The sequence below is a fragment of the Poeciliopsis prolifica genome, unplaced genomic scaffold (genome assembly GCF_027474105.1).
Source record: "Poeciliopsis prolifica strain line A6 unplaced genomic scaffold, Auburn_PproV2 SCAFFOLD034, whole genome shotgun sequence".
In the NCBI taxonomy this organism is placed as follows: domain Eukaryota; kingdom Metazoa; phylum Chordata; class Actinopteri; order Cyprinodontiformes; family Poeciliidae; genus Poeciliopsis; species Poeciliopsis prolifica.
The window spans coordinates 6058164-6085833 of record NW_026562409.1 but is presented as its reverse complement, the minus strand read 5'-3'; the positions used below and the strand labels follow the sequence as shown (position 1 = coordinate 6085833).

Sequence of the window (27670 nt, the reverse complement as noted above, 5' to 3'; positions counted from 1 at the left end):
TTGTCGTGATTTTCGTAATTACACCGCATTTTCTGACACTTTTCAGTGAAACAAGACCTGCTTTAAAGATTTTGTTTTATTTGGTTATTTACCACCATTCACTTTCTCTGACTTAAAATTGTGCTTTTTTTTTAGAACTGCTTATGCATTTAGAACGCTACTCGTTATAAATGCAGAAGATGTTTATCACTTTCAAGGACTATAAGCCATATTTTGTAATTGTGTCGCTACTCAAAAGAGATGTTGTCTCTCATGTCCTTCCATTTGAGCAGTGCTTCTCCAGCTCATACCCATTAGGGAAGCAGACTAAAAAGTCTTGTCTTTTTACAGCACACCATGGGGTCACATTTTGCACAACAGCATGAATTTCCCAGTGTTAAAGTGACAGTAAGGAACAGGAATTGTGTTAATGTTACACGGAGATGGCTCTTAATCATTGCCAGATTAAATACTCTGAGAAGCTATATTGGAACAAACCGCCACCAGCTAATTTCGTATCATTTACATCTCCCTACTTGCTGGTTTCTGCCCCATTCTATACTCGTCTTCTCCCTTTTCTCAGCTCTGTACAGACAGTGGCCCATTAAATGTAGCAGATTATAAAATTAGATCAGTCCTCATCCCTGTTGATGTAAATTTCAGGCTCCTAAGCTAGAATACAGTAGTAACACTACCTCTTGTATAGTTAGAAAATCAAGAAAGGGCAATCAAACATTGTAGATTGAAATTGAAAAAGCAGTACTATGTACTCTGCCTCTGGAAGATGATGCTCAAGTTGCTACACAGGAGAAAAATTTCAATTGGTTTGAGGTATTGTCCAAAATGCATAAACTATTTGTTTACAGAAGAGGTGCAATACCTCCTCACTTATAAATATGAGGTGCTGAAAAAATGGTTTGAGATGCACAGCTATTCTCTAGTTTATAGAGGAAGCCTGCATTGTTTCTTCAATGCCTGTGCAGAAAATCAAAGCTTCTGACGCTTTAGGTCATCTTTCAGGGACAGACTGACAAGCAAGCTGAGTCTTACAGATTTAGTGGGAGTTTGTTGCTAAACCCTTTAGAGATTAGGAATACTTTGCCTCAGCTGCAATAGAACCTGACCTACTCTGAAGCCTAATTAGAGGTTCGCCTTGATTGTACCGCTTCAGTTTTAGTCCTGTAAGCAAAGGGCATCCATCCGGTCATCCATTTCTGGACTCATTTAACTCTAGTCGGTTCATGGGAAGTTCCTAAATCTCCTGAACGAATAACCAAGAGATGATGAAGAACATCTGTGAAATCCACGCATTCCTCACAGAACACCGCAAAAAAAATAAAATAAAAATACACGATAGCCTATTAGTTTAAATATGCACACCCTTACTTTGTTGCAGTACCTTTTGATACAGTTCTTGCATTCGGTCTTCCTAGGTACACAGTTAATTATACAGAAATTAAACTACATTGATTAACTGCAATTAAAGTTCTTGCCCAGTGATTGAAGTTCACCATCATATTAGCACTTTCTTCAAATTGCTAATTGACATTCATAGTTTGCCGATGTTCAAGACGCTGCAATGTGTCAAAATAATGAGCTTTATAAAAAAATGCTAATCAGGAGGAGAATTTTAAAAATCCACAGCAGATAATATGGCACACTGAAACATTGAGCAACAGTAACATTTCTAAAACCAAATATTTCCCAAAAATGAATACAAAAAGGCCAAATGGGAACTTGTCAGGGAGGCTGCTGAGAGGTTGGCAGTAGCTCTAAAGAAAATACCAGAATTTCTCCATTATGACTGGACTAAGAGTAGGGTTCAAAGGTCAAAGAATTTTCTTCCAAAGAAAACATTAAGGCCCAGCGAAACTTCCCAAAAACTTGTGGGAGAATAGTTTATGGTCTGATGAAACTAAGCTGGAACTTTTGACCAACATTTTAAAACATAAGTTTGGTACCAAAACAGTACAACACTAAAATAACATTGGACTTTTAGTGAAATGCAGTGGTGGAAGGATCGACCTCGGGGGTTTGTTTTCTTCATGTGAACTAGACTTTTATAAAGGAGAATAAAATCATGCACAGCACCAAATATCAGTTAGTTTTTGACCCAAACCTTAATGTGCCTGCATGCTGTTAACAGATTTCACAAAATGATGGCACTTTAAAGAAGGTGTCCACATGTTTTATGACTTCTGTAATATTGAATATACATTTTTCCCCATTTTATTTTATCTTTTATTGCTATATAACAAATGGTAATTGTGTTTCCCTATGTCTCCTTTGGTGAATAATAAATCTCTTGGCAAAGGTGCCTCACCTCTGAAACCTGCTTTACGTAAGACCTTTAAGATCTTAACAGGACAATACTAATTTGGCTATTCCAGTAGTGAAACAGACTGATGTCTGTACTACATGTACTATAGTCCGTTCTTTAAAAATATTAATTGAATAAATGAGTAAAACTCTAAGCACCGCAGTAGACTGTAAGCCTTTTAGAAATATTTGTGACTTTTCTGATATTGTTTTTAGGTGAAACATGTCTGTTCATTTCAGGTCTGGACTTCCATGAAGACCTGCATCGCATCGGAGCAAAGGAGGGCCTGAAAGGGAGAAAACTTCAGAAAGCCATGGAGAGTTATGCTTGGAACATCACTGTGCTTAAGGTGAGCAAATCTCCCCAATCACGTGACTTCAAACTCAATGCACTGTATGCAATACATTTAGACATTGCATACTGTGCAATTAGCGTATACACGACTTATATGAAAGATGGGAAGTTAAAGGATTATCTTATAAACTCCAACCAGCTGGACAAGCAGTCCCAGACACTGTTGCAGAGATTTACCCGCATGATGTCTTAAGAAAGCTTCTTGGGCTAATTGTGTCTCTCTCTTCCCTAATCCCTAAATCTTTTAAGTAGTTAGTGTTGTTTTATTTATTTGCTCTTGTATCTATTTTGACAAGACTTGCTTGGATCGTTCACACTTACTTGGAAGACACACAGCTACATGCAGCTTGGCCATATGTGCATGTGTAAAAGATGGTGCATTCTTATCACAGCTCACCCTGTCACTCGAGAGATAAGGTCAACCAATTCTCTCATATTATTCCCTCTTTGAATACCGAGGTTAGAAAGCTAAATGCGAACAGTATAGTTGGGATTTTATCTCATCGTATCACCTTGACACCTGTTAATTGTAAATGATAGTGATGATTGCATGGTTTATACTGTTTTTCATTTTTTTGACTTTCATATGTTATCACAATTTACTTTAGTCAAAATGAAAGACCTTAAGTCACTTTTTTGTGCAGTTGCATAATTTTAATTCTGTATATGTGAAAATGTAACTTCAATTAGTTATTTTGATTTTTCCTATAAGAAAAGGCACCCTTGCCTTTGCCAATCTAAATAATGATATAACATCAAAGGAATTTATTGCACAAGCTCTTTAAAATGGTTTATTATTTTAGCTATTCACAGAGTTGTGCACAGTAAAACCCTTGACAGTGGGTTTTGGTGCACACTCAGTGCTGGAGAATCAGAGAAATTACCACATACACCCACTGCAAATGGTTTAGTGGTTGGCACCCAGACAAAAAAAAAATCAGTGACCAAATCTAAATTGCTACTTAGTAAACCCCAAGTAGCAGTTAGCTCTTCTGCAGTTCTAATATTAGTAGCAAATATGTGGAATGCTTTTAGCCGTGTTACTTGTACTTCCTCTGCTCTTCTGTAGCTAGAGCTAACAATGTTATATTCTTATCTCCAAGCGTGTGAAGGAAGTACTACACACATCCCTAATCTTCTAAGCAAATATATTTCTAAAGGTGTAGTTTACATGAAAGTTCCACCAATATGTCAGTAATAACCTGTCCAGGCATAAAAATTAAAAAATTTAAAATCAAACCCTGATGTTCAGAAATTAACTTATGCTGTATAGGAAAAAAGTAGTGAACGTGTGATAAAAAGGAGATTCAAGAAAGCATGGGAAGCCATGACACCTACTGAAGTCGATCAGTTATTAAGTAATCCTGCCATTTTTGTAAATAAATATCCACTGGCTCAGTTGATATGATGACCAATGAAAAATATTCTGACAACTAAGGTGTCAAACAAGACACAGCATGTGATGGGCATAACTAGTGAGTTCTCTCAAGACCTTTGCAACCTTATTACAAAACATACTAATGACGTTTGTTGCATACAAATTTTCCAGAGATAGAAGAGTTAAGGGATTTAACAAAGAGCATTGGAGCATTTATGGAAGACACTGAACAACATGTAGACAAGTTTTAGAAATAGTGTAGATCATAGTGAGATCAGGCCAAAATTAAAATATTATTAGCTACCATAAAACACACCATATTTAGAGGTAAAAAGGTTCCAGATATCAGTTCTAAACCACAATACCAATACAGTCTTGGAAGTGGTAACATCATAATGTGAGGCTTTTTTAGAATATAGCTCTGTCAACTTTTGTGTAGTTGAGTTACTAAGCTGTTATTATGCGCGAGTAACTAAACAATGTCTTCATCAAACCCAGTATTAAAACCATAAAACATCCTCACCACAATAACCATCATCAATATATGAAACCTGACAATGTTCAAAAATAAAATCTTGAACTGTTTTTTTTTCCAACTTCTTGTACCACATATTTGTGCTACAGTCTTAAGTACTGTAGGAACCAAGGGGAAATTTGCTTTGATTTGTGTTATTTATATTTCTACTCACCTCTATAATGCCAACATATTTCAAGGATCTGTTTTTTTTTAAAGCAATGTGTTTTTCGGGTTTAGTTACTATAGCAGCCAACCACTTCCCGTTCTAACGGTTTCTCTCTTAAGGCTTTGTGTGTGTGTGTGTGCTTCACCTCCTTATGTTATTATTGTTAATATGGCAGAGTATCAGTTTGACTTGCTTTCTGACTTTTTTGCAGTTTACAGCCATTAAAACAAGATTTAAGATAGCAGTGTCAGGAGGTCTTTTTGTTGAATCCCTCCATCATCTCTCACTCTGTTCCATCTATTTCTATTGAACTATCCCATCCATCTCCACTCATTTGTGCTTGCCCTTTAAGTTGCCCTCTTCCCTGTTCCTCATTCTCCTTTCATCGATGAGCCATGCTCTCAACTGAAAGGCATCTTGGCATCTACATAACTCCGCCTCCTCTTCCTCCCATTCTTCATCTATAATCTCTCTCTAATACTGAACATTTGATGAGAGCCTAGCGCCTGTATGCCAAGACTGGCAGTCATGCCTAGTTATTTCACCCCTCAACCTTTTTCAGATTCTCAGCAGGCTGGAAAGTGCTATCTGGTAGAAGCATGGGACAGAGAAATAGGCAGTTGAGTGGAAAAAAAAGAGGTGTCCTGTCTTTCTTTCTCAGCTTCCCAAACTCCCACTTCGACTGTACTTTGACAGTGACAGAAAGATCAGAGCTGTCATGGTGGATGATGTTTTTTGCACATTTCTGTCACTCATTGTACCTCTGTCAAATGAAAAGCAGAAGCAGAGAGACAGAAAGGGCGGCTTTGAAATGAATGTCAAGTTCTTCTTAAATAGAATAAAAGGCTCCTTAATAAAACACATGGAAATGTGTGCTGTAATTAAAACGTGTCTAATGAATACACACTTAATGAACTCCGCAAAACTAGTTCATTTTGCAGCTATTGTAGTTTTGACCCTTTTTGTTAAATCGAATATTTTCATCATGCTCAGCGAACCAATGCGTGCCTTACAATTTATAAATAATATATAGCAAGTTCAAGTTATTTCAAATTAATTGTGCATCAGACAAGAATACTGGACTGGTATTCAATAAGGGCATTGTGTGGGAATTGGTGACTACCCCTGCTTTATTTTAGCCCTCCCTGTGGACAGCTTTGGGTCAACTGTTGGGGTGAATACATCACCTGGAAGTGCAATTCTGATTTGGTTGTTGCAGCTCAGGACCAGCTTTTCGCTGTCTTGTTTCATAGCTGGTGAGTCATGAGTTACATAATTTTTTTTTTTTCTTTTTTAAACATATGAGTTATTCATTCTCCCGTTTTTTTGTGCTGGAATGTCTTGGGTAAAAGGCCACTTGGAGAGCATCAGCATAACTGGGAGCTGAATATTGACCGTTTAGCGGAGGGCACCACCTTTACTCCCTCTGCAATATGTCTGACAATGTGTGTTGTATTCTTTTTAACATTTGCCCTTCACTGTGGCGTACGATAGGTTAGCATGCGTCACTTCAGTGGGATGTCGGTCCAAAAACATGTCACAGTGGGCAAGGTAGTATTTGCAGAGTGCCAGATTGATGCTCATTTTCAAGTGAGCAAACTGAAGAAAACAACCTACCAAGAAAAAGAGTGATGATTTCAATACTGACTCTTTTTTTTTTTCTCACATATGCATATTTCTGTTATATACGTACCTCTTCCACATAGAAATAACTCCACCGTATTTTCATATATCAAAGCCAGCTCGCTTAGGGCAGCGAGCTGGAAATGCCGTTGGTCCAGATTTTCTTGACAGTGCCGTGAACACAGAAAGGCTTTCCAGATCATTTTCTCCATATATGGCATGCATTCATCTCTGGGGTGCTTGAATAAAGAGCAGAAACATAGTGGTAACATCATCACCATATGACAGCACAGTTCACCAGCAGAGAGGAGCTGTACAAACTGCTGGCAGACATCCAACCACTTTTCAGTGAGTTTGTACTGCTCCCTACTGGCTATTTTGGGTTAATGCAGGCAAAAAAAGACGCCTTCAGAGAATAAAAAGGTGTTGAAATCGGGAAAAAAAAATTTTTATAAATTAATGCAAACTTACTGCAATTAATTGGCATGAAGTAAACAACAATAAAGGAGTTGTTTTATTGAATACCAAATGTTCCACAATACATATTTTCTTAATACATGTTCTTATTAAATAGGAAATAAAATAAATAAATGATTACATGTCTTTAATATTTTTGAAGTGTCCCAGGTAATTAAATACATACATAATTTTAGAATGTGAAACTAAATAATAAAAATTCCAGTATTTAATTATTTCATGCATGGTGTGCATCAAAGGATTACTTAAAATGTCACAGCATTTGATTGGTTGCACCATGTAGCAAGTCAATTTCAGACAAATTATATTAATGAGAACTCATCATTCATTGATGTCCCTGTTAGAGTGATGCACAAAATAAATGCAGGAAGAGTGAGAAGATATACATATAATAAATATGAGAATAATAGAGTTGCCTTTTTAAGAATACATGTTTATTGACAACATATTTATTCATTATATACTTGATAACAATGTTATCTGAGTGATTTAGAAACAGAATTTTATAATCAAATACTTAATACATAAAGTAATTGAATTGTGTTTTGGGACTTCCAGTATTTTATGCCTCATCAAAACTGGACATTATCACAATATTTACACATGTCTATCTCTTTTTTTCTTAACCTCAGGGCCAGGCAGACCTACTGAAGCATGCAAAAAGTGAGGCACTGGACACTTTGCGCCAGATCCACTGTGCAGCTCAGTCCTGTGGTCTCAGTAAAAATGGAGCAGCTTCCCCGCAGCTTCCTCACCATCCTCCTCAACAGCCACCACAAGTACAGCAACAGCCTCAAACCAAGCTCCACCCACAGTCTCTGCTGCTGCACCCACCTCACGTTCCTCCACAACCTCAGACGTCACCCCAGTCATACCTCCACACCCATCAACAGCAATACTCCCAGCTGCATTCCCAGTCGTTTCCGTTCCCTCCCATTCAAACTGTTTTAACACCGCCGGCCTACCCACATCCTCCACCCTTACCCACAAATCAGTTCCAGTCACAAAGCCAGCAGCAGAGGGCGGCAGGACCTCTCGATATCATCCCAGAGAGAGAAAAAGAAATGGTCACCGATGGTCATGCAGGACCCTGCTGACTAGCAGCCTGCGCCCACAGTGAGTCCCACCCAAAGAGAGACAAAGAGATAGAGAAGCAGAAGGATGTTGAAGGAAAACAGGAGGCTAATAAGGAAGGCGAAGTACAGGATGTTGCAGAGAGACATAAAGAGGTGATGACACTGAAAAGGAGTCACCGTATTCGAAGCGAAACACAAGTCTGAAAATATGGATGAAGACAGGTGTAACAGTCCAGTCATACATTTCTGAACAGGATGCTTGTTCTCTCAATTTTGAGCATTATCCATTTCAGCAAGAAATTAAAAATATCTTTGTCTTCTATCTTGCAAGAAGTAAAAAAAAAAAAAAGAAGGGCGAAGCAGGAAATGATGGGAGGAATATTTCAAGCTCGTGTTTCTAGTTAGGAAAGTACATTGAAGGCAGATTGTTGACAAAGATATCTCTGTCTCTCTCTGGGCATTGCTAGTTACATGCAAATCCACAATGTACACTAGCTCTGTGGGTGCAGGCTTTACCTCACATCAGTGTTTTATGCCACAAATATGCCTTTTTTTCATTTCAGAGGCACTTTACTATGTCTTTGAGCTTTTATTTGGTCACATTCACACTTCTCTCCCAATATTTTAGTTGTAATGGTCAGCTGAAACCCTCGCTCCTTTCCATAATGAGGGTGCAGATTTCATTTTAAATGCACAAATTAGAGCAGCTCTGCTAGGCTGGCCGCTGTAGGAGTCACAAATGACCTTTTTAGCACAAACCAGGGAGCATTAGAGTTAGTATAGAGAAAAAAAAAACTGCATTTGTTCAGTGTTCATTTATTCATGCATTTTTTTTAAGCTGCTGTCAGCCTCCATCAGGTCCTTCTCTTGGGTTGTGCATTCAGGTTTGAGTTCATTCTTGGATACTCACCATAGGATTTTCTTGTCTCCTACCCAGAGGCTCTGCGTATGATGTTATGTAAGTTGATGTTTTGGTCCCCAGGGTGGAGCTAACCCACATCCTTCAGTGGTGGAGCTCAGCATTCAGTCACAACTGAAATATTTGATCCTCCCTTTTAAAAGTGAAAGGTCAAAATCACCATGGTACTGCTGTCTGTGGAATAACACAGTGACTATCGATGTAAACTCTATGTAAAATGTATGAAGGGAACATATATTGCTATAATTCTCAGACATTATTGATTGATATTCTTATTGTTGTAAGTTTTATTGAGATTCAGAGTCTTTTTTTTAACATTACTTCCACATGTACAGTGCTTTGACACCTGTTGTTCTGTGGATCAGATCAAGTCAATCAGTGCATTTGGGACTGAAATTATGGGTTACAGGTTAGTGCCGCAACACAAGGGGTCAATGACGACATGACAGTGAGTGTACAAACTGTAAGAGCTCCTTTGAGTTGCCCATTAAAGCTGGTTTCATTGGTTATTCTGTCTCCTTTTGCTCATTTCTATCTAATGAAACATAGATACACTATAAAAAAGTTTTTATTAATATAACAAAATATGTAAAACATTTTTGACATGCTTTCATACGAAAATATTTATGTTATGGTAAACATTTATATTTTCCCCAGATAAACTGGGTTCAGTAGATGGTTTTCTTAAGTGATATCTTTTTTTCTAAATATGTATAGATGCTGTTTGAACCACACTTTACAAAACTTCTCTAAAGATGGCTGAAGAAGTGCTTTGGTTTGTTTCTTGGTTTGGGTTTTTTGAAATTGTAATTTGTCTATTCAGATTTTTTTTTAAACAAGTATGAAGAACCACACTAATATGCTAAACCTAAATATATATATATACTAACAACAAAAAGCACAAAGCTGGGTATATTCAGCTTTGTGATAAATATATGAACACAGATACATCACTCTTACCAATATTTCAATAAAAATTGAAGAGAACAAGGCAGATGGCTATTTGTGAGGTTAAATATCAAGAAGGATTTCCATCGTGTTGCGCTCAAAGGTCCAGAAATGACATCCAGGTTTTCTAAAATGATTTTGTCTATCCTTAATACCCAAGGCAATTCTGAGAGGGATTCCTTGAATTGCAAGAACAGCTTCTGTATTCCACAATCTTAAGATCAATCTCTTAGCAATTATAAATTTGAAAATAGTTTTAATTAACAAAGACACAATTATTATCAAAACCTGGGATCAGGTTTAAACTCACTGCTGCAAATAAAGAGGCAGTTGATCAATGTATTTTTGCAGATCAGAACAGTAATATCCTGGTCTGTGCCATAGAACCATAAAAGCAAAAGTTACCAAATAAACAAATTTACACAGACCTAGAAAGATATTTATTTCCTTCAACACAGTGATATATTTTGGATAATTACTTAAACATATAATTCCATCAAGTTTATGATGGAATTATATAAAGATGACTATGTTGAACACATACAATCTAATCTAATCAATGACCTACCAAAATGCTTCATTAATTATTTCTGATGTATGATGATGCAACATTAATCGTCTTGATCTAAAATTATGTTATTATTGATTTAAACCTATTATTCTTCCATGAAAGGGTTTGTGTGTTTAAAGCAGTACTTCCTGTTGTCCATAAGATGGCAATGAACATTAGCTAAATGGATGTACAAATGAGTGGCTGCTTTCAAGTTGTTGTCCTGAAGTTTTGACATGAATTAGTTTATCCTTTAAATAGACACTTAGATAGCCCCACCTAAACTTTTGGATGTTTTTAGTTAAGCAAGAGGATGCTCTTAGAAGCAGCAGAAAATACCAACACTTTTGATGTGTCACTACAGACCTTTTATATGAGAAATCACAGCACACAGAGCTGTTGCTCATTAGCATGCCCTTTCAAAGCTTGTTAGTTTCCTTATGTATTTGTGTTGTATTTTTTTTGCTTTACTGGACACAATAGTTTCCGTCTTTGGCTATTCATAGTAATGGCATGTGTTAATAAACCCTCCCTATGCAGCCACAAAGGCATACCTGTACTTCATCAAATCTCTGTGGAAATGATCTCTAATTAGGGTCTAATTAACAGTCATGAGTGTGACAACAAACTTTAAATGAGCAGAAATAAAAGATTTGTGGTTTTGTCTGTTTGTGGCTGGCCTGAATGACGCCCAACGCACTGACGATGTGGATATAGTAGAACAATATAAAAGAGACTTCCTCCTGTGGGAAATAGGAAGATCAGATTATAACCCATAACACAAGAGTGAAGATGACATGGTACAACACCAACTTCCACAATACTGCTGGGATGGACACACCTAACAGGGTAAGACCTTTCAGGGTAAGCCTTTGTACAAAGTTTTGTGATTACATATTGATGTTCTGAAGAATTCAAACTTTAGTTTGAATTTGAATTCATAAGTAGCATTTGATGTTCACAATAGAGCCTTGTTTTAAATGTGTAACACTCCTGACCACTGAATGTGAATAAATTATTTGACATAGTGTGTCAAGTGACATGAAAATGCAGATACTCCTAATTTATGATTTTTTTATTTCTTCATCAAGTCTCTTTAAGAAAAATAAGTTCATTTATTTAAAGTGGCATTTTATTTCTGATTAAATCAGGGGATAAAAGTGAAATCAATCAGATAATGAATATTAAATCATAAACGTGACACAATCTGGCAGAAACAAAAATAAAAGGCAGAATTTAAAAAATAAACATATGCATAGAATAAGAAGATAAATCTTTAATTGGTTTTTAAAAAGATTGGATTCTTTGTTCCAAATTTGTGGGTTCTGTTAAATTATTCACCAGAAGCTTTAATTTTCATTACAAGAACCATCGGAAGAATGATGGAATCTGAATATTCTTACACTGCAGCCATTAATAGCAGTAAAATAAAACTACAGTATCAGTTCTAAAAATTCATATTTAGCAATTTAGTAACTTTAAAATGTTGATGTTTGCAGATTCATTTGGTAAAATTTGCAGCTGAGCTATGCTTTTCTTGGAAGATTCAAAAAACGGAAAGTTCTGCAGTTGGTAAAAACAATATCTCGTGAATTGAAGCAGAGTCTGCTGAACTCTTGGACTGATCTTTAGATGATAAAATATGGTTATTGTTTAATTTTTTATGTTTTTTGACTTGGTGTGAAAAATTCATTGCTGATCTGCACGTTTGAGATTTGAGTTTCTCTCTCTGAAGGTCTGTGCCAAGAAGTAAAACTTAAGTTTATCTACTCTTCCATCCATTACTTTAAAGTTTATATTCACTATAAACTTTATGTTCATCGGCTTGTTATTATGAAACATGACAGCTCAGAGTTGTGTTTTATTGTTATCTATTTTTTTTTTCCATTTTCATTATAGTCTTGTGTTTCATCTTATTATAATTAAATTGCACAATAAAACCCATAGAGTGAGTGTTTAACATACATTTTTAATAGCTAATAAGCTCTGACCCTTGATTCCCAGGGGTCAGAACTTGGCAATCCAAAATTTTCATTTTATGTGAACCCACAAAATGCTGTAATCATCAACTGGCTCATTTAAAATAGTAGACATCCTGCTAGATGAGGAATTTTATCATTGTATCTCAGTCTGCACAAATGCTAAGAATGCAATAAAATTCTGGTGTTTTTTTCAGAATTGTTTTGTTGTATTCAGCATAATTTTGGTTTAATTTGTGTATCATGGATACATTACTGGTCAAGGTAAAATTTTTGAAGTACAGAATAATCTTGTTCAGAATAGATCAATTTTAGCAATCTAGATTGTGAGCTTGACATGATCAAATTTATTGCTACAAAACAGAAAGCAGCTTTGGCCAGCAGGAAGAGAACAGTTACTTTCTCTGTGTAACACTGGAGGAGGTGGAGGTGACCACTCCTGTAGTTAGTTAAATAATAGAAAACCTGACTGAAAAGCTCACAAAAGTGTGAGTCATATGAATCATAATGCCCAAACCAAAGCAGCATTGCAATGGTTCTATTCCATCAGTTGATCAAAATACTCACTGATCAACATTTAATTGTTCAGTCTGTTTCAGTTCTAAACTTGTTAAACAAAACTTATTGCATGTAGAGATGCTCAGTATGAGTTACATGTACTAAAGTGGGGATTATCTGAACAAATGTATTCTAAAGCTACTTTTCTTCCCCTAACAGAAGACTCTGGTATTCATGTTCATACTGCTGCTTGCTCAGCTGGGATGCAGCGTGCAGAGTGTGTCTGAGTGTTGCAGACAGCCAGCGCGGTCCTGTCGCCTCCAAGTCCTGCTGTGTCGTTCTGGCAACATGAGCATAGGGGGAACCAATGCAGGAGACGCAGCCGCTGGAATCCTCACCCTTGGTAAACGGAACGAGGATGAGTTACATTTGCAGAGCAGACTCCATCAGCTTCTTCATGGCCGCAAGAACCAAGCAGCTGGGATACTGACTATGGGGAAGAGGACTGCACAGAGGGATAGGGAGCAATAAACAGATTGACTGAGTCTATCTTAAAAACAAAAAAAGAAAACACACACAGTTTGAACACATTTGCCTGGGTAAATAATGTTCATACAATGTTTATAAAAAATAACATCTATATATATAAAAAAGGATGAAAAACAAATGATTTTCTTTAAACTGTATCTTTTTGAAAATAATGTCATAGAGATTAAGAAATTTGTGGTGATGTAATCCAAAGTTTAAGCCGATGACGTTGTGTTTAATAAAGTACTGATAACAAAAATGTTGTCAAGAATAACTTACTATATAGAGTGCAGTCTGAGTAATTGAGTATTTATCATTCACTAAACTACAATTTTGAGTCTACCAGAAAATCTTAATTTTTTTTCCTTGCATCCTGCAACATGAAGAAGAAGGTTGTTTTTCCCTTGTTTCTCCTGTCATAGAATGAAGATTAAAAAGAGGCACAACACATTAAAGACTATCTTAGAAAACATGGGGCTACAAAAGGACAGAAATCATAAAACCAGAAGTGTAGTGGTCAAAGACATGTTTCACAGTATATTTCACAGAAACTGTAGACTACACTGTAGTTTTATACAGAAGTGTTCTCAAGGATGTACCACTACTACCTGTGTTCATGTACTTATAGGCTTAACTGTGTTTCTATCCTTTTCTCTCCTGTGCATGGGTGTGCCATAGAATTGTAATCAAGACTGCCGAAAACTTCAACTAGCTGAATACTAATTATTTTAGCTGTAAACATTTATTTCTATTACGGAAAGTGACCTGACTACTTTTTTTTACTTTCTTTAATTTTGGATGCCTATCTGGTCAAAAACATGGGAGGAAAGACTCCTTGTGGCGACTCAGAAAAAATCTCATTATTTTCTGTGTTACAGAGCATTCACAGTAACCAGCAGCTCGAAATGGAGGTCTGACCTAGTAGTTTACACTGCACAAGTACAATTATTTAATAATGATCTGAAGAGAAAAGCATTGAGAAGCCTCTTTTTGCATCTCAATGAGGAGCTTGTAACAGGAAGCAATGTAAAGGTGAGAAAGCTGGAAGATAAGGAGAATGAAGCTAATTTCTGTTAATTTCTTTGAGGAAAGATAAGTAGGAGGAGACAGAGTTTTTTTTAGAGGAGGAAAGAGATGTGCATTGAGCTCACGATGTGTGAAATGGAGAAATGGCTGAGGCTCCCATGATGGGAGGGGACTCAGAGATGGCAGGAACTATGCTTTGTGGAGTTGAGACTGACTTAACAGCTGAGGATATGACAACACTGAGCAAAGTGCAGCTGAACCTGAAAAATCCTGATTCAGTTCTGGGAGAAAACCTTTGGAGAACAGCAACTATCCTCATCTAAAAACAGATCAGGTTTATCTGAAAATCTCTGCTTTTGATTTCTGGATCCAACAAAAGAACTATATGCCAAGGAGCAGCACTTCATTTTATTTCAGGTCTTATGGATTAGTGACAAACTACTAGAAGCTGAAAGGCTCCTTATAAAAGCTAAAGATGCCTGTGATGAAGGGCCTCCTTGCTCCACAAAATACCTTTTTGGACAGCATTGCAAACCACTTCGATGGAACTCGTAAGTACTTTAAAAAAGATGTTTTACCATTTTTCTCATCAAGCACTGATCCAGAATAGCAAGTGACTCATTTCTTAGCCCAAATCAAGTTTGTGGGACAAAATACTCAGTTCCGCATAAAGCAAAACTGAGTATTTTTGCTCTATTCTTGTTTTGTTTGCTACAGATTGTGAAGCACGTTAACATACAAAATGTGTATTGTCATTGGTGAGATACTTTCTTTTTAAACCAATAACATAAATGTGAAATTATTTTTTGAGAATTTTTTGGGGATAAATCTATGATTAATAGAAAAAAATTGCACAGTCATTAACTTAATGAAAATGCTGTGGTTGTTTCCACATGCATAAAAATAAATATCCTTTCACACTGCTGGTTTTCCTCATGTTTTGATAAGATTCGGGGATGCATAAAAAACATAAATGGCCAACATAAAAAAAGAACATACAGTACTCTATATGTATGCAATGCTAAAAAGATGTTAATATCAATATGAACCTTTATTTAACCAAGATAAAATATTAAGTTTCCTTTACAATAGATTCATGGTATGTGGCAGCAGCATAATTAGTCTTCACAAATCCAGCTATCTTAGTGAATTGTCCTTTTTACTTTTAGAACATAGAGAATAGAAATACCAAAAAAACAATAACACTCTTTTTATGCTAAGTGTCCATTTCAGAACATAAACACAATTTAATGTAAATGTAGGATATAGTAAAAGATAATTGTGTTCTGCAAAACACAAATTCTGCCTTTACCTAACAAGTTAAAGGCAGGGAAATGGATGAAAAAATGTACATTTCCCATTTTGTAGCTCACATGATTCAAAACAGTGGTTTCTTCACATAGATTCTTTATCATTAGATGGTTTGTTATAGATTGACTGAACAAAGACTGTCAATTTCCATCAAGTAACATAATAATCTTGCATTTGTTACCAACAGAAATTTCAAGCATCAGCTGTCAGATCAATAGATTAAATAGAGCTTCAGCAACAAACACTGCTCAGTCTTTGAATTGTCTTGAACTTGTCTTGACTGAAATGTGAGCAGCAGGTATTGAAAATGCATAACAAACAGGAATGGAGAGACTATCCACATGATCCTGTTATGAAACCAGGGAGATTGATTAAAATGAATTATGTAGTGGTGGGGAGCTTATCAGATATCAACTGACTTGCTGACTTGCTCAGTGAACCTTTCGAAAGCTGGTAACTCACCTAAATTATTAATATGATCACCCACCACCTCAAAATGTAGAAGAGAGCCATCCAATAGAGTCAGAAATTATGCTTAGCTTAACTTTTTCAGCTTCTGTCATTGATATCTGACTCTTCATGGACACTCTTTCCTGACCTGCTTCTGTTTTTCATAACTTTCACACCTTTATCCTTGCTGGACTTCAGGGGCTGGTGCCAGTGGTTAATATGCAAGGTGCATTCCCAGATTGTCATTTTTAAGAATGGGAAGACTCTTTTTTCTTGAACGCAACTCAGCGCAACTCAGATTTTGGTTTTGCATTTTTATTGTCGACATTATTAGTTAATCTGATCAGCGGAAGGGAAAAGGGCAGGTTTAATCAAAGAGATATAGTCTTCTGCATGATACTTGGATATTTTACTTTTAATCATGACCAATGAAAATAGAAGAAGCTTTGAATTTCTGGGCAAAAGAATAAGGTGAAGGGTTTTAAAAGGGCACAGACTTAATTTGAAGATAATTACAAACGACCATATTTTAAAGTTATTTTTCCACAATAAAATCATGCCAAGGATACGTACTGCTAGATGTGTAGATGTTTTTACAAAAGTATGTGGAGATGAAGTCATGAAACTAATAAAAGATCCTTCTGGTTTTGTGTTGCCATGGGGATTCTTGAGAGAGAAAAGAAGAAAAACATATGGCAATGGTGGAGTTTTACAAGAATTTAGTTCTGGGACACAAATCAAATCAGGCAAGCACATTGAATGCAGCAACATCCAATTAGAAATATGTGAAAGATTTTACCTTCCTTAACGTATTATTTCTAACATAAATATAAACAATTGTGCCACTGAATGATGAATGAACTGTTTGCTTTGTTTTTAGCAGGAGAATACAAATCTCTCTCACAGTCAACCCTATCAGGTGTTCCATGCTGTCCTTGGAGCTACGGTGTTATTTAAAAGTTTTCTTCATCGAACAAAGAACATTTCAAAATGCTGTTTGCTTATATTCAAAGCCTCACCTGAAAAGGGATGCCTTACTCATTATTTGTACAGAAACAGAAAGGAGACATGTACCCATTAGGATGCTTTATTGAATCAAGAACAGATTACCACTAATTGTTTTCATAATTCTTTTCTAATATTACTCACCAGCTGGTGGAATAAATCAATATAAAATGCTCTTACAAACATTTCAGTACAAGCTTCTCTAGCACATTAATAGACTGTAGAGAAAAGCAATTTTTGGTATAACAATTAAAAGGCAGTAGGAATTAATATGGATAGTATTATTATTCTGATATTATTTTGAATAATATATTTAATTAAAGAGGGAAATTTTATCTTCTTGAATTCAGACTTTGCTTAATGGCTCCAGAGCAGTTGCTTACAGAATCTTATTGTACAAAGTTATCAGTCAGGAGAAGTACAATAAAATCCCACATCATTCTACATTTACCATTGCACAATAAAGACAGTTATGGATGAATGAAGAAAAAAAATTAAAGAGTTACAAGAAGCCATCCTTTAGTTTTTCTGCATGAGATCTTTAAACAACTACAATATTTTTCTGTCTTCCTGTGATGGCAAGCTGCGCTATTGCTAGCTGTAACATTAAGGAACAGCTTGCAGATATGTAGTCTTACCAGTGATATTTTTTAAAAAAATTGTCTGGTAGTATCTATGCTGCTGCTTTAGAAAAGGGAGTGATGGAATAATTTATCTTTCTGCTGAGCTCTAATGTTGTTTTTCAACCTCTAATCTCAACTATTTGTCTTTTTTACTCATTCACAGACAGCAACTTTCTTCTGGGAAATGCCAGGGGTCGATACGATTATCGGATCGTCTATTGTTCGGATGGTTTTTGTGAGCTGACTGGTTTTGTTCGGACGGAGGTCATGCAGAAAACCTGCACCTGCACCTTCCTTCATGGGGCTGAGACCAGTGACAGAATAATGGAACAGGTGCTTAAAGCTCTGGAGAGTCAGCAGGAGTATCAGGGAGAGATCTGCTTTTACAGAAAAAATGGTAAGAAAAACTGTTTCTTCTGCTAAAATCATTGTTCATCTACTTATATTTAGCCATCAAGTGAACATTTTAGTCTTTGTCTAATATCTGTCTATAACTTTTTGGTTCTCAAAGGAAATCAGTTCTGGTGTCTCCTGGATATTGTTCCAATTAAAAACGAGAAGGGTGAGGTGGTTCTGTTTCTGCTGTCCTTTAAAGATGTCAGCGAATCTTATGGGAAAAGCCATCACTACATTGATGAAGATGGTGAGCCCTTACTGCATGCTTCTGAAAGCTCTGTTCTGTTCTAAATGATTTTTAAAATCATGTTTATATTGTAACATGGTTTTTCATTGACTTGATTTTACCTAAAATTATATGAAAATGACTAATAGAACTAATTTTCTTTGATCTTTCTTTGATTTTCCAGAGGCCCTTAGAGAATCCCGAAAAAGCAGCCGATCATATTTTATTCGAGCTCAAGACAGGGGGAGAAGTATTCTGCACCGCCTGAGTAACCTGTTTACAAAGAGACGCAAGAGGAAACTGACCAATGTGAGTTCAAAACTGTCTCAACTCCCACATGATGGAAAACAACCAGAGAATAAAAAAATAAATGAGCATCAATGTGATTTTAAAGTTACTCTGAATACTTTCTTCAAGACCCCAGTGCAGATTAAGCCTCTTTACGTAATGACTTTTATTTATCTGAAAGTAATTGAGGGCATTAGAAATGTGGACTTCAAGATTTTGTGTCATTTTCAGAGCATGTTCCAGAAACCTTCCGTACCTGAGTACAAGGTGGCCTCTGTGAAGAAGTCCCGTTTTATTCTCCTGCATTACAGCATTTTCAAGGCCATGTGGGACTGGTTGATTCTGCTGGCGACTTTCTACGTCGCTGTCACTGTACCTTTCAACGTCTGCTTTGTCAGTCACAGCGAAGGCGCCGATCGTCTCTCACTTGTCACTCGTAGCACCACATGGAGTGACATAGCAGTAGAGATGCTTTTCATAGCTGGTATGTGGTGGGGTTTTTTTGCATTAACTTCAAATGTTGGATTTAGTGGAGAAAATGTTTAAGCTTTACAAACCTGTTGACAATCATATTGAAACCCAAGCAACACCATGAAAAGACAAGGGCAGTAAGCTTAAACCACAGCTGTTTCCTTGGTGATGGCTGGCATGTGACTACCTCCCACCATTTCTCACCCACTCAGTGTCAGTGTTGCTCTAGGTTATAAATTATACTTAGATTTCTCTCACTTCGTCCCAGTTCTTCTCCAATGGAAGTGTCATAACCCGTCTTTCACACAACCTCTCGATAGGTTTGTCTTTAAAGAGACAGTCATACAAAATTAGCTCACTCGCTGCCTCGTGCCTTTCCCTCCAATGCAAGTCTTTGGAGCAAGTCTTCGTTCTTTGTGCATTTTCTCTCTGTTTCATGTTACGTTTCTGTAACTTTTGCAGATATTATTCTGAATTTCCGCACCACATACGTCAGCCAGTCTGGTCAAGTAGTGTATAACACCCGATCCATCTGCCTACATTACTTCACTACCTGGTTCTTTGTGGATCTGATTGCGGCCCTGCCATTTGACCTTCTCTATGCTTTCAATGTCTCAGTGGTAAGATGGGCATGATAATGAAAAAATGTCATGTTTCTTTGTTTAATTTTTTGGCTAGTTTCTTTTTTGATACACCTGGTAAAGTTTTAAAATATAGTAACATTTTATATCTTCACCATAATCTAACACTGAAAATATTTGAAAAGTGAGATGGGTCATTCACTGTTCTTTGTACAAAAACAAAATCTAATATTCATATGACCAAGTTAAAGTCACAGCACAGATGAACAAATTCTGGGTGTTTGTGTCAATGAGAGTCAGACATGAAATGAATTTTTCTGGCATTATTAAGCTCAACCAGTGCCAACAAGTTCGTCTACTTCTATTTTTCAAATTTTGCCCATTTTTTCTTGGTATTCTTATTTTTTCCTACTATTTTAAGTTCTCATAAACTTTTTCCAGTTTCTAACAAACAAAATAATCTTTTTAGCTTAAAACATAAGAAAGCAGAAAAACCTTTTAATGTGTGTTTTGTTTTGCCATATCCAGACCTCACTGGTGCACCTTCTAAAGACGGTTCGTCTGCTGCGCTTGCTTCGGCTCTTGCAAAAACTGGATCGTTACTCTCAGTACAGTGCAGTGGTGCTTACACTGCTCATGTCTGTTTTTGCCTTGCTGGCTCACTGGATGGCCTGCATCTGGTACATCATTGGACGCAAGGAGATTGAAAGTAGTGATCCAGTTACCTGGGATATAGGTGAGTTCAGCTAGTCGTGACAGTCTCCTTTAATCAGAAGCTACTTCTTCTTTGTTATTTGAATATCTTGAGTCGTGACTTAATGTTTTAATACCTCTGACTTTCCTCTTTAGTCCAGAGGAAGTCTAGGTCACGGAGTGTCCAGATTGTATGGCCAATTTGACCAATTATCAAAGCAGAAATGTCTGTCTGCTAAAGCACAATAAATCAATAGGACATGAACAATGTTAGTGTTACATTTTATTTTCTTCCTCTTGAGTGATTAACAACATGTACCCATACCATCAGGGTGGCTTCAGGATTTGGGTAAGCGTCTGGAGACACCATACATCAACAGAACCATAGGTGGACCCTCCATCCCCAGCGCCTACATTGCCTCCCTCTACTTCACTCTCAGTAGCCTTACCAGCGTTGGTTTTGGCAATGTGTGTGCCAACACAGATGGAGAGAAAATCTTCTCCATTTGCATTATGCTGATTGGTGGTGAGTTTAAAACCGTGAGCAGAAATTTTCCACATGGGTTCAATTTTCTAAGTGCACCTTTACTGTTTCATCCACTGTCAGCTCTGATGCATGCGGTGGTCTTTGGTAATGTGACTGCCATTATCCAGCGCATGTACTCACGGCGCTCGCTCTACCACACCCGCATGAAGGACCTCAAAGACTTCATTTGTGTGCATCAACTCCCTCAGCAGCTGAAGCAGAGAATGCTGGAGAATTTTCAAGCCACATGGTCAGTCAACAATGGCATAAATGCTAATGAGGTAAGTGAGGAACAAAGGAAAATAAAATCAGTCTTTTTATTAATTCTTCTAGAGTACAAGACTTATTAGTAATATTAACATTGTGCTCATAATTAGATCTTGTATGTATTTTTAATGAAGAACTTGTTCATTTTTGTTCAGTGATTGAAACACAAAAAGTTTCAGCATTTTGAGGTATAGCAATCAAAACAAAATAAATTCAGTGGGTGTTTCTCCTTTCAGACATACAATCCCTTTAAATGTGGGCCATTTTATATTCTCTAAAGTCCTATTCCATTTCCTTGAGTAGATGTCAGAATTTCAATGACGATGTCAGAATCCATTTTGAAGATGTTGCCAATGGGGAGAATTCTCATTAACACACCCACCATCACCTCTCTCGATAATTAATTCAGAGTTGAAAGCAATAGATCCAGCCACTGGTTTTAACAAGATGTATTTTCTTAGCAGCTTGATACGTCATGAAAGTGCAGCAACCTCTAAAACCTGGTGTGTTGCATTTAAAAAATCTAAAGATATACATTTTTTAATGTTCTTTTTGAAGGTTTCAAAAAAGAACCTTTAAATAAAATACTATTTTAGTAGTAGCACATAAAATAGGAAAATACAACAGAGGAGTGTCAATTCAATTCCATTAAAGCATTTAAATTTCATTGCTCTGATGGTTTAAAATGTATTATTAAAAAATATTTTTTTTCCATTACATTCTGTAAAACAATATAATATTTTACATAATATTCAAAAAGCAATCAAAACACAGTGAAGAGTTTTAAAATTATTTTGTAAATGTTTTGATATTGGGAAGCTATTACAAATTTGCACATTTTTAAGGTTATCTTTGTTTACCTCCTTCTTGTTTGCTCATGTTGATCCTTGACTAAAATCTTGTATATCAAAACAATATGTTTACAGTAAATCAGTAAGTAACTTTATTTCCGAAGTTAAACTGCAGAATGCTGATTTACTTGTAACAAAAGTCTTTTTTTCCTAATTCTCACTCAGCTGCTTCGTGACTTCCCAGATGAACTGCGAGCAGATATCGCCATGCATCTGAACAAAGACATCCTGCAGCTGCCTATGTTTGAGAGAGCCAGCAGAGGGTGTTTGCGCTCTCTCTCCCTGCACATCAAGACTTCCTTCTGTGCACCAGGGGAGTACCTTATCCGCCATGGAGATGCCCTGCATGCCAATTATTTTGTCTGTTCTGGTTCTCTTGAAGTCTTGAAAGACAGTATGGTCCAAGCTATTCTGGGTGAGTGTGTGCACAGTGTGAAGCACTTCCAGCTGTGGATTAACATCTTCACCTAGTAGCACCTTTTTTGCAACTCCTCTCTCTGACTATCACTACAGGTAAAGGTGACCTGATAGGGGCTGACCTGCCAGAGCATGATCAGGTGATCAAGACTAATGCAGATGTGAAGGCGCTCACCTACTGTGACTTGCAGTACATCAGTGTCAAGGCTTTAAGAGAGGTCCTCAGGCTGTATCCAGAGTACGGCAGTCGCTTCAGCTCTGACATCCACCACAACCTTACCTACAACCTGAGAGAGGGCAGTGAGCCTCATGTAAGACTTATAAATTTGTGTTACCATAGAATTAATCTGAACAATTTTACTGATCTTATAAAAAAATATTAACTGACTACTTCATTAGATACACCTTGAGTAGATGGTTAATTAATTACCATCTACTTGTGGTAACCTTTCTTGTGGGTTATCATATTGTAACCCACAAGAAAGGTTACTTCAGATACCTAATAGTAGATGGCAGGTAAGTTAATTTACTTCAATGACGAGGGGCAACCACAAGGGGATGATTTGATCTTGGTAACATGATGGCTGCTTTTTCTGCAAGAAGTAGCCACCAAAAGATGGATTCAGTATTGTTATGTGGGATGAATGTGGATCACAGCAATACTTGAGTGGGCTCCGGTATTTAATCATTTTTTTTTTACTATGAGGTCCAAATGGGTCTAAATTGCTTCCATTGAAGTTTCTCACAAAATCTAATTGGCATGATTGGCTGATTCACTGTTTATCTTAACAACTAACTGAAAAGATGTGCCTAATGTAATTGGTGAGTGTATATATTCACTGTGCATAATCATACTTTAAAAACTATGGAAACATTTCTTAGTTTTTTTTTTTTTTGTTCTGCCTGCAGGAAGTAAAGAGATTTACATGGACTCCCAGGCAGTCTTTGGTATGTGTTGAGATATGCTTCCTCTTTACTTCGACAGAGCTAATACAAGGCACATTAATACAGTGTATGACTACCACTGTCAGTCAGTAGATAAAAATAAGCATATGCTTTGTTATGTATGCAACCTTTCAGAGCCCAGAGAGGGAGACAAATAAAGTAACATTTCATCACAATGAAGCTACCAGATATAGTCATGTGGGTGTTTTAAATATTTTAAACTCCTTCTTTAGTTTATATTTGCCAAATGGACACACACAGTGAGCTCAACAGCAAAATGTAATGTGTTGCCATTACATATTGATAAAATGTAATGACTTATTACATGTTGATAGCATTACAAGCTAACTTGTTGATAACATAATAACGTAAAGAACATGTTATGTTCTCAAACAGTACTCTCAAACAACTTTGCAGTTGACTTTCAATCTCTCTCCTAGCATCACATCTCTTTGGATCACAAACTACCCAACATCAATGAAGCAAATGATGAAGAACATGCAGATGACATGAATCATTTGTGGCAGAGCAGAGTACAAGGTTCTGGAAGTACTCTTCAATTTTCCCGTCTCAGCACTTTAGGACAGGAGCTCCAACACATCCAAACACTCCACCCCTGTCAGTCACCTGTTTCTCAACGCCAAGGCTGCAGCATTTCTCCTCAGTCCTTTGCCAATGAGGATCTCACTCTATCACCCTCTGTCAATCTAAAAAATGAAACCGGTTTAAGTCATCGGCCATCCAAGCTATTGTTTCCGTCCTTCCCTTGTGTTAGTCCTCTTAACCTGAGCCCCAGGTGACGTTTTGCGCCTTGTTTTTCACTTCCTTGCAGTTTGCTCTTTTTAAAATTATGTGATATTCATTTGTTTCATTGTCAGGGTCGTGGATGGTATGGAGGACAACAGTCACACATTTCAGGATAAGGCAAAGATTAGTATGTCAGGTAACTTTAAAAAAAAAAGATGTTGACAATATTTTTAAGTTAATAAAAAAGTGTTTGAAACTGCAAAATTCTTTATCAACTGAATTTGCATAAGATGTAAGACATTTTACATATTTTATTTCTTGTTTTGAATTTTTTCCAATTCATAAATGTTCATGTTAGGTAATTAATTAACATGTTTAGATTACATTACCTAATAAGAATCATAGACAATGTCATCACATTAACACTATTTTCTTTTTTATGTGTTTTAGATGAGTTACAGATGAATGCTAACCTTCTAATTGAGACAGAAGAAGTGAAACAGAACATGAACAAATTAAATAAAGAGGTGATATTCCAACATAAATCTTGTCTCCCCTATAAATGTAATACTTTACCCTGGTCAAAAGTTATTCAGGATATTTATGCCTATCAATAATCCAAAAGAAAAAAAATTACAAAGTAAAACATGAATGTAATAATAGTACAATTTTTAGCCTTCATGGGTGAGTTTCAATGAACTATATTGTTTTCAGGAAAAACAATACTGCCAACAGTTTCACACATTTCAGGGTTTTGAGTAAGCTTGCATCTGCCTGATTAATATGGTGTCTCCTGATCAATATCAATACAAGGAAACATGGTGGTGATAGCATCATGCTAGGACTGTCGTTTCAGTCCTGCACCAAGATCGGTGGAGCTTCATAAAGGGAATTCATAGAAGAAAGAAATTGGAAAAGGTTTAAAGTAGTTTTCAATTAGAATGATAGTTTTTTGGGGCTTTAATCATCATCTAAGATATATCTTTAACTTTTATTTTCTTCTCACAGGTGAACAATTTAAATGAAGAAGTCTCCAACCTGACAAAGGAGCTCCATGACATGATGCACTTTCTGCAGTCAAATATACCTATGCTTTATCATGTCTCTCCTTCTCGTGCAACATGTTGTAAAAACTTGCAGCCTCATATCCCATTAGATTCATCTGGAAATGCACAGGACTGCAGTGGGATTCTGTCCCACAACAGGACTCCCACTTTGCTGCATTCATCAAGCTCTGTGTCTACCTCTTTGCACCTAAGCTACTCTGATAGAGATGGAGAAACAGCTAATAGGCTGCAGAGTCAGTACAGTTCATTTCAAACACCCAAAGCCACCCCAAGTTCTCCTTACAATCACAGAGTTGTATCCCTCCTCGGCACTGATTCAGGCCCCAGCATCTTTCCAGTGATTTGTCAAAGCCAACGAGGCATCTACAATATATCTAGTCCTATTAAAAATAACACTAATCCAGTAAATTGTGGACATTCTCATCCTACATTGAATTTCCTAACCAACTCACAAAGTTTCACCTATCCCCAGACCCCAGTTCATTTTCCGGGCAATCCCACTGGACAGCCACAGTATCACACAACCTTCAGCTCTCTGACACCCTCAGGACCTTGCACCTCATTGTCCACAGATCATAACAAGAGCCAGCAGAGCTCCACGAGACAAACTGACCCAGCGGGATCTGGCCTTGTCCTTCACTCACAGGACCAAGCATGTTCTTTGCTGGGGCAACTTTCAACCAGAGAGTGTGGAGGATCACTCTACCATGACAGGACAGACAGTTATGAAACAAGTCAAAATGTATCAGAAGACTCACAACAATAATGACCTCTGTCTGTTTTTTTCTTTTTTTGTCAAAATGACAAGTATGTGGTAAAGGATTGTTCTTTCTGAAATAATAAATTGCTATTTACCACCTGCTGCAGCCTAATATTATTTATTTGTAAAATAACTCTTTACAAGTTGTTATGTATAAAGTAATGCCTGAAATTTTGAGACAGAAAATTAGGATGGATCAATAAAACTGTGGTAATAGAGACTGTAGCTGTAGTAATAGAGAATTAATGTAATATTAATGTATTAGTTGCACAGAAAAATATCAGTGTAAATCGCATTATTTGCAGTTTGCACAGCAGCTGACATCATTTGCCCTTGAAATAATGCTCGATGAAGAGATGTAGCGCCACTGTGTGGTCACATAAACAAAATGCACAGACTATAATTCATGACTGAGCAGGAAAAACAGATTTGACAGGAAGCCATGTTGTTTGTTTCTCATAAGTTCTGCTTTTATGTGGAAAAAAAAAAAAAAAAACATTTCCATGACAATGTCAATACAGTTTAGGGTAAAACTAAGTACACATGTGGTGCTTTGAGTTGATGTTTGAGGTAAGGAGCCAACAAGGCCTTATTCATGAAATTCACCTGATAAAATGATCATCAAGTTCTGCTATAAAGGCAGATCTTTACAGCAGAGGGACCCACATGAAATGGGGCCATCAACTACAAAAACAGACAATCACATTGCCAACAGAACAGCTAGAAATGAGCATCAGATTGATCAAAATCCTGGACTACACCTTGACAAAATGCTCTAAGACAGAGCTGTTAAAAATAGATCAAAAATCTGAATCAACAGAAGAAATCTTACAAAAGACTTGATAAAAAAATATGCCCATAATTATGTAAAAAAGAAGGATGAAGCCCTTTACATTCTCAAATTTTAATGGCAGTTCAATCTGAAGAGAACTAGAAAATAAATTGTGGTTAAATAATTCCAGCCAAATGAAGCACACTGCAATTTATTGTCAAAATATCTTTATCAATCACATTAATTATGATGAAGTTATCTAGTGATTTATCTAGTGATTATGCTTAGGTATCACCAAATATAACCTATTGGAAGAAGAGTTAGGAACCTTTAACAATCCTAATCTTCTGTTAAAAGAAACAGAAAAAAACAGATGTATTTGATGACTCTTGGTTTTTATTGATTGCAATTAGTTCATTTTAAAAGAGACAGTTCAGGGCTAAAACATGAGATGAATTCTTAAAAAAGTCTTTACATCTGTTAACAGATGTGAAGCATGGGAAAGCATGGGATTTTACAAAATTTTGTCTTTTTAGACATATTTGACATTTTTCTTTCTCTTTGGGTCTCAAATAAACAGAAAAAAACACTTAGGATTCTTCAGAGAATAAGAAATATTGGCGAAACCAGCACATACTCTTCACAAGGCCTCTACTGAACCACTGTAATGCAGACTTATACAGGTGATATCCCTGCCTGTAGCCATCAGTAATATCTAAAACTCTTTGCAGGACATTTCATTTTCTTTTAAGATTAATTTGTTTTAGCTGAACTGAATTAAATAAATGAACGTGTCAATGATACACTCACTTCTTTAATGTCCACTGTTTATTGTTTCTAAATTTCTCTAGTGTAACCTTTTGTCATCATATACTAATTAATTCGAAATTCTCTGTTGTGAACAAGTAACATAGACAGGGATAGAAGAAAGTATAT

General features: G+C 36.5%; 3 protein-coding genes across 3 annotated transcripts in view; all 3 read left to right on the top strand.

Annotated features, from left to right (window-relative positions):
• plcl5 (phospholipase C like 5) overlaps positions 1-9318 on the top strand; it is a 65091-nt gene extending 55773 nt beyond the window's left edge. Inside the window, exons 5-6 of the mRNA XM_055052128.1 lie at positions 2539-2648; positions 7447-9318. Of these exons, the coding sequence (XP_054908103.1) occupies positions 2539-2648; positions 7447-7911 (575 nt within the window). The 3' untranslated portion in view covers positions 7912-9318. The remainder of the gene's footprint in view (positions 1-2538; positions 2649-7446) is intronic.
• A 1760-nt stretch (positions 9319-11078) lies between these two features.
• Positions 11079-13408, top strand: hcrt (hypocretin (orexin) neuropeptide precursor). Its single transcript, XM_055052172.1, has 2 exons — positions 11079-11156; positions 13004-13408. Exons 1-2 carry the CDS (start codon positions 11100-11102, stop codon positions 13313-13315), a joined length of 369 nt encoding a protein of 122 aa, XP_054908147.1. The 5' UTR covers positions 11079-11099; the 3' UTR covers positions 13316-13408.
• A 1200-nt stretch (positions 13409-14608) lies between these two features.
• kcnh4a (potassium voltage-gated channel, subfamily H (eag-related), member 4a) lies at positions 14609-26012 on the top strand. Its single transcript, XM_055052241.1, has 16 exons — positions 14609-14889; positions 17891-18124; positions 18239-18370; positions 18534-18658; positions 18869-19121; positions 19571-19728; positions 20218-20425; positions 20714-20908; positions 20990-21189; positions 22192-22441; positions 22540-22754; positions 23353-23391; positions 23829-24184; positions 24267-24331; positions 24586-24662; positions 25144-26012. Exons 1-16 carry the CDS (start codon positions 14814-14816, stop codon positions 25966-25968), a joined length of 3408 nt encoding a protein of 1135 aa, XP_054908216.1. The 5' UTR covers positions 14609-14813; the 3' UTR covers positions 25969-26012.
• Positions 26013-27670: the final 1658 nt, after the last annotated feature.